The sequence below is a fragment of the Triticum dicoccoides genome, chromosome 2A (assembly GCF_002162155.2).
Source record: "Triticum dicoccoides isolate Atlit2015 ecotype Zavitan chromosome 2A, WEW_v2.0, whole genome shotgun sequence".
NCBI classification, from domain to species: Eukaryota; Viridiplantae; Streptophyta; class Magnoliopsida; order Poales; family Poaceae; genus Triticum; species Triticum dicoccoides.
In genome coordinates, this window is record NC_041382.1 from 736,789,122 (window position 1) to 736,796,663 (window position 7,542).

The 7,542-nt window shown below is 51.6% G+C and overlaps 1 protein-coding gene across 2 annotated transcripts; it reads right to left on the minus strand.

Moving 5' to 3' along the window:
* Nucleotides 1-620: 620 nt before the first annotated feature.
* LOC119356772 (G-type lectin S-receptor-like serine/threonine-protein kinase SD2-5) lies at nucleotides 621-5,151 on the minus strand. Of its 2 annotated transcripts, XM_037623753.1 has the most exons (3): nucleotides 4,846-5,151; nucleotides 2,247-2,310; nucleotides 621-2,137 (listed from the first exon to the last, which is right to left on the minus strand). In XM_037623753.1, the coding sequence occupies exons 2-3, from the start codon at nucleotides 2,278-2,280 to the stop codon at nucleotides 783-785; spliced, it is 1,389 nt and encodes a 462-aa protein (XP_037479650.1). In that variant the 5' UTR covers nucleotides 2,281-2,310; nucleotides 4,846-5,151; the 3' UTR covers nucleotides 621-782. The 2 variants fall into 2 exon arrangements, with proteins under 2 accessions (XP_037479650.1, XP_037479649.1); XM_037623752.1 differs by lacking the exon at nucleotides 4,846-5,151 and having other exon boundaries at nucleotides 2,247-2,440.
* Between the last annotated feature and the right edge of the window lie 2,391 nt (nucleotides 5,152-7,542).

Below are 7,542 nucleotides of genomic sequence, written 5' to 3' on the forward strand. Positions count from 1 at the left end.
ACGAAGAAAAAACAAAGGCTGGCGTATGACGCTCTTTGACACCTTGATTGGATAGGGGCCGGTCGTGTGCACCCGCAACATCAACATAACTAGCTTCACCGGGTGATCGTGAAGCCCTGTTTTTGTTGACACCTTGGTACATGTCTGCACCAAGATTTCTAAGGTATCAACTCATGTGGAGAATGCCATAGCGTGATTGGAGGACCTGCAATAGGCAAAGTCAAGGTTTTGGATGCGATGGAGACTTTGCTTCACATGCAGTTGTTCAGACTTGGCTTGCGGAATAATGGCTTGGTCTATTTTGCAGGCAAAGGGACAAAACAAAAGGATGTTGGATTTGGGAACAAGGCTACTAAAACATGTAGCAAGTGATGTGTATAAAGCCTCCTAAGGGTGGCCTCGCTTGATGCAAGCTGTTGGAGATGGAGTGCTTCTTCTCTAGTAGTAGTAATAGTGGTCTAAGTGGTGTCGAGTGTCTTTGTTTGGTCATGTTCCTGTTTATTTTGCTAAGACTTGAGTAACTCCTCTCTCCTGCTCTTGTTTTGCACGTGTGCTGTCTCAGAGTTTGGGAGTTTGGCTGTGGTTCTGCTTGTAGCTCGTACTATTGGTTTCCCTTAATGGAAATAGAAAGGGGAAGCCTTTCTTTTCTTTAAAAAAGCATTCCCCAAAAATCATAAGTCAATAATGCTAATTTACAAAACATTTCTTACTTTTTTGTGAGAAAAAACATTTCCTACTTGTGTAAACTGGAAACAGAGCAAGACTCCGTGTGGAGCTTCACCCTATGCCGTCACTGGATCAATGGACTTGCCATCCTTCACCATTGCAACGCTCGGCTTAGGAGCAGGAGCGCTTGCTGCCGAGACCTCGCTGTCCCTCCCCTTGTCCCGGCTGCTGCTCGTGTACGTGCCGGTGCCGCTCGACAACGCCCAGCCGCTGGAGCTGCCGCCGCTCGACACGTAGTGGAACGGGTTCACCGGCGGCACGATGGCCATCTCCCCCTCCAGCATCCGCACCACGCTGCTCATCGTCGGCCGCGCCGACGGCTGGAATTGGACGCACCATAGCGCCACCTTACACATGGTCTCCGCCTTCTCCCGGTCAGCCTCCCCGATGCCGGCGGCCGCAGACACGATGCACTCCATGTCCCCTTGCTCGTACTTGTCCCACACCCACTTGGGGAACCACTCGCGGCTCTCGTCCTCCAGCCGGGCGTCGTAATTCCGGCGCTGCCCTAGGATCTCAAACAGCACCATGCCGAAGCTGTAAACGTCGCACTTCTCTGTCGTCGGCAGCGCCATCCACAGCTCCGGCGCGGCGTACCCCGGCGTCCCGCGCCCGCCGCCCGTGAGCGACGACATGTGCGTGTTCTCGCGCTCGCCCAGCCGGGCCAGCCCGAAGTCGGCCACCTTGGGGGTGAAGTCGGCGGTGAGGAGGATGTTGGGCGGCTTGATGTCGTAGTGCACGATCTTGTGCTGGCACTCCTCGTGCAGATACCGGATCCCCTTGGCCGTGCCGACGGCGATGTTGTGCAGCGTCCGCCACTCGAGCCTCTCCCTCCTCTCCTCCCCGCCGTCGCTGTCGCCGTCGACTTCCCCGTCGCGGTAGAGGTACTTCTCCAGCGATCCGTTCTCGAGGTACTCGTAGACGAGCGCCTTGGTGTCCGGGTCGAAGCAGAAGCCGTAGAGCCTGACGAGGTGCACGTGGTAGGTCCGGCCGATGGTGCCGATCTCCGCCATGAACCCCTCCTGCACCTTCTTGTTCATGGACACCTTGAGAACCTTCACCGCCACGGGCAGCCCGTTGGGAAGCTCCCCCTTGTAGACCACCCCGAAGCCGCCGGAGCCGAGCTCGGTGGAGTAGTTCCCGGTGCACGACGCCAGCTGCCCGGAGCTGAATCGCATCGGCTTCTCGTTCAAGATCTCGTGGAGAAACTTCTCCACCGGACCGATCTCGATGACCACGTCGTCCACGCCGGCGCCGTCGTCCGGGGCTGCTCGCCGGTCCCGGTTCCTCCTACTTATCTCCTCCATGATCTTGGTCACGATCTTCTTGTGCATTTTCTTCCTCACGTGGCGGCATCGCCTGATCACGGCCATCGTTATGAACACCGCCACGGTCGCACAGACGGCCGATACTGGATGAATCGAGGCAAGAACACGAGTTAGCCGAAGAAAAACTGATTAAGGACCAGACAATTAAAATCTACTCATTCTGTCAGGTGCATGTGTATGCATGTTAATTACCAGTTGCAGTGACAGCCGCCGACATGCCTGACATGCCGCCAAGCTCTCAACGCCTTCTTGCTTCCTGCATTACGAGTTCATGACATTGGTCAGACAAGGGTTGATAATCATTCTACTCTCTAGTACTCCTCCCTAATAAAATGGCTCAGCGGGAGGATAGTGATAATGCTGGCAAGGGACTGATTGATTCGACAGGTAAAGTTGACGAAACTGAAGCGTGCTTGGACTTGTAAACGGTATCTGCGTCATGGCATATGTCAGACGATTAAGAAAGAAGAAGGCAGGGCGCTGATTGATATGTTGAGTATATTGATTCTAAGGAAAGATAGGATAGCGTAGGATATTATTCTGCCTTGCCTTGTACTTCAAGTAGATCATTGTACTCTTATATATATGCCTGCGAGGCTCAAGCAATACATCAAACTATTCCACCAATTCCTCTCTCCCTTCTAACATGGTATCAGCCTAATCTCGATCCAAAACCCTAGCCATCGATGCCGCTTCCGCACCGTGCCGCCCCCGGGGCGGTCGATCTTCATGATCGTCACCGGGGACTGTGCGACCCGTATCTAGGGTTCGTCCGCCGATCCGGTCGATCGGCTATCCTAAAGAGTCTTTTTCTCGATCCATTAATTAAGGTTTTTCTCTCTCACCGATCAATTGATCGATGTTTTTTTTTGTTTTTCGATCTATGATCGGTTTGCATCGTCCGCCGCCATCTGTCGTCTACAACACGTGTCTACTCCGTCGCCATCTTCATCAGGCATCGACGCCGCTGCCACGTCCAACGCTTCAGCGGCAGCCGGGCGCACCTTCCTGCGCTGGCCCGTCGTCGCAAGCGGTGAGGCCTGTGGCCGCACTCACGTCCCGCGCGGACGTGGACGGACGCTCGCGTGACCGCGTGCTGTGCCTGCACTCTCCAATGACTCACGGTGTACATGATGGCTCACGCATTGCGTGCATGCGTTTGTTTGCATCTATTTCGTTTCATGTGGGCTTTGCAGGATACATGAAGATCACCGTCTAAGTTTACACGTTTCTACACCGATCGAGCAACGGCTTGTCGCTACGTCGCCCCGTCAGGTCGCAGGCCATCGCCTTGTGGTTCTCCCCGTGGTTGCACTGATCCGCGCCACCGCTGCGTCGTCCCTTCGGACCGTAGCGTCACGGCACGTGGTCCCCGCCACCATCCTGAGGCTGTTCCTGTGGTTGCACCAACCCGCGCGCTGCCGCTGCGTTGCCCCTTCGGGCCATAGTGCCGCAGCCCGCGGTCAACCGCCGCCTCGAGGCCGTTCGCTCTAGGCCATCCCCGAGGCTGCACCGACCTCGCGCTGCCGCTACGCCACCCCATCGGGCCATAGCGAGCGTGGCGCGCGGTCCCTGCAACCGCCTTGAGGTCTTCCCCACCGTCGCCCCGACCTGCGAGCTGCCGTTGTGTCGCCCCTTCGGGCCGCAACGTCGCGGCGCGCGGTCCACTCCGCCCTCCCCGCGCGTCGACTTCTACGTGGTATGCGTCGCGCCGCCTCCCTAGGCGCGGGAACGCCACTGTCCGCGCCGGTCCTCGTCACGCTGTCTGGTTCTTCCTCGCCTACTTCGAGCATCGTCGCCGTGCTTCTGACCTAGCCGCCGCCGCCGCCTCCTCAGGCCGCCGCCGCCGCTCTTCTTCCCAGTCCACGGCGACTACCTCGACACCGGACACCCCGACTCGACATCGACCACGGCGTCCCTCGCACGGCTACCTCAACAACGGCTACACCACCCTACGCTCTCGGCTACATCGACATCGGCACAAAGGACTACCGCCTTGCTTGAGCAACCTTGACAGTTTCCACTCCAGCCATAACTTCCGCGATGCATCGACCGTTACGACTGTGGGGGGTGTCCGTTAGCTTGCCTCCGGATTCTTCTCCAGTCTCACCGTCTGCGTCGCTACCGTTGTGACTGCAGGGGGATGTTGAGTATATTGATTCTAAGGAAAGATAGGATAGCGTAGGATATTATTCTGTCTTGCCTTGTACTCCAAATAGATCATTGTACTCCTATATATATGCCCGCGAGACTCAAGCAATACATCAAACTATTCCACCAATTCCTATCTCCCTTCTAACAGATACGCACCCAACCAACCATTGCTCTCCGCTTGCATAGTCGGTTTGACGATTCCATCGTTTGACCAGAGCGGGTTTTACTTGCCCTAGTTTAGCCTTATATTATCGTGGACAGGTGGACTGTAGCTACTCTTTTTATTCACTTATTATGCCCCAAAATAATACAGGAGACGGGGAGAGAGATCCAATAATTTCGTTTCACAAAATCTCCTGAATCGATCAAAGTTACAAGCACCGAGCACCCACCCCATCAACTGCTCAAACAGAAAGGAATCTATTCTAGACACCAAGGATGATCCGCGGATGCAAATTCAGAAAACCATAGCGGTTGCAAGAACAACTGACCGAATCAGAAGATCAAGCTTCAGCCGCTTAGCGGTTGCAGATTCAGAGAAGCGTAGATCAGTTCGATTGAGCAACAGAAACTGACCGTAGGATAGCACATAGCAGTTGCAGTGGCAAGATAATTGCATGAAGTCAGAGCAACTTACTTTGAGTCAGTGTCTTCTTTCCGCTCGATCCTCTTAGTGCACCCAGCGCTGCTGCTGCTGCTGCTTTCTTCTAAAAATGAGGGTAAAGTGCACCGCGCCCACGCGCGCGCTTAATTAGCACAGACGAATCTCACTGAGCGCAGCAAAGCATCGCTCTGATATAAGAAGACGATCGTAGAGGAGAGGCCGAGTGAGCCGGGGTCGTATGTATGCATGTAGATGCAGGAGGAAGGAAGGAAGGAAGGAAGGAGATGAGTAGGCGCGCTCAGCCGGCAGCCGTGCTTGACTGCTCCAGCAAATAAGTAGAGTAGCCAGCTGACCAGAGGCGTTGGAGCAGGCGAGCGGAGGTGCCTCAGTTGCCTGCAGGCGCGTTTGCTGCTTTGCGGCGTCTCTCGTCTGAATCGTCATCTCATCTGCCACGTTGTGAGTTGTGACGGCGACGCCCGGCCCGCGCGTCCTCTGCAGCTTCCGCCGGTCGTGCTGCCGACTTGTGCTCTGCTATCTCGGCCTGGCCGGCCCAAGTCATGGCCCACTCCCAGTGTGGTGAATGAATCATACAGTTTGACAAAGTCCTCAGGGACACGTCTCCAACCGTGTAGTATTACTTGTCGTTATTATTACGTCGCACATGCTATTACTGGGAGAAAACTCACCAGACCTAAGTTACCCGGATACTTCTGGGACGTATCGGATACTCTGATGCGTTTGGATACTTCTCAAAACGTATCAAACACGTATCCCCTATTTTCTGGTTTTCAAATAAATAAATAAGTTCGGATAATTTGGGGATACCTGTGGGATACCTCATGGACACGGGAAAAGGAAAAACCTATCTATCCATACCCACGACAGCCACCTTCATTTTTTCGCCTCATTCTTCCCCCACCTTACGTGCCAAAATGTGACCGATCCTACCTTCGGCAGCTTCAAATTGAAGTTGCAGCAGCCAACAACTGAAGAGAACTAGGTTCATATTTATGGTGTATTTTCCACGTTCCTATCACCTTATTAGTATTCTTAAACTGTCATATTTTCATATAATTATTATTTTCTATATAATTTTTTGTATGATTATATATATACAAATGTATCCCTATATTCATGTTTTCAAAAAATTGGCGCACCCTGTATCACGGTGTCCATATCCATATCCGTATCCGTGCAACTTAGCACCAGATTAAGGGTCTAAATGCGGTTTTTCATTATAGACATAAATATGGCAAGTAGTCAAAATACTCAAAACTGAGCATATAACAGGCTTGAGAAAGGTACTGGATTGATCTTCAGCATAAACAGTTACTTTCTTGATCAATTGTCTTTCATTCCAAGACTCACAAAATTTATTCTTGTAATTATTTTATATCATGGATAAAGTTTTTCCTTCTCAATTATGTACCCATTTTTTTATATTAAAAGAGGGGCCAATCCTCCGAATTTCTATCATGCCCCGTTTGGATGTATGTATTGAAGCCCCCGAATCGAAATTGGTATTAGGCCTTTCCAATACAGTTGTTTGAATGATCTTTGAACTGTGACACACGGAAACTAATCTCAGTACCAACCGGTATTGAGCAACACTGGCACCTTCACGAAACAAATGGGACCCTCACGCTATGTATTCCTCTAAAATCACCCTATCTTCTCAACTCCACAAAACATACCGCTTCCGCCACGAAAAGGAAGAAAGTAGGCGGCAGGAGGATAAGGAGGCGATGACCACGGTGAAGGCAACTAGTTAAATTTTTGTCTGCCTATTGTGTAGATTACTGAGGTGTCCATAGACCACTTCTCACTACATCTCTTGTATCAACTAGTTAATTTTGTGTCCACGTTTGTGCAGATTACTGAGGTGTTCGTTGATCTGCAGAATTAATATTGCTGTCGTGTGAACATTTTTACTGCTATATAATCATCCAATTACAATCATACTTTGTGCAGATTTTGTTCCGGGACACATTGATTAATTATAATTCATGAAACTATGCAATTTTAGAGTTTGTCATCCAAACAAGATTTGGTATTGAAACCTCACTTTGATTTCATTACCAAATTGAACAACCAAACTGTTGGGAAACGTAACATGCAATTTTAAAAAAATTCCTACGCTCACGCAAGATCTATCTAGGAGATGCATAGTAATGAGAGGAGGAAAGTGTGTCCACGTACCCTTGTAGACCGAAAGCAGAAGTGTTTAACAACGCGGTTGATGTAGTTGAACTTCTTCTCGTTCCGACTGATTAAGCACCGAACGTACGGCACCTCCGAGTTCTGTACGCGTTCAGCTCGATGATGTCCCTCGAACTCTTGATCCAGCAAAGTGTCGAGGGAGAGTTCCGTCGGCACGACGGCGTGGTGACGGTGATGGTGAGGTGATCCGCGCAGGACTTCACCTAAGCACTACGTAAATATGACCGGAGGCGTAAACTATGGAGGAGGCGCCGCACACGGCTAACAATGTTTGTTGTGTGTTCTAGCGGTGCCGCCCCCCCTCATATATATAGTTTGGAGGGGAGGAGAGGCAGCCAAGGGGGCGCCCCAAGTAGTAGGAATCCTACTTAGGGTCCTCCCAATTCGGCTTCCCCCTTTCCTATTCCTATTCGGAGTAAGAAGAAGAGGGGGAAGGGGGAATCCTATTCCCTGTTCCTTTCCTCCTTCCCCTTTTTACTTCAATTTGGCCAGCCCATATGAGGGAGGGAG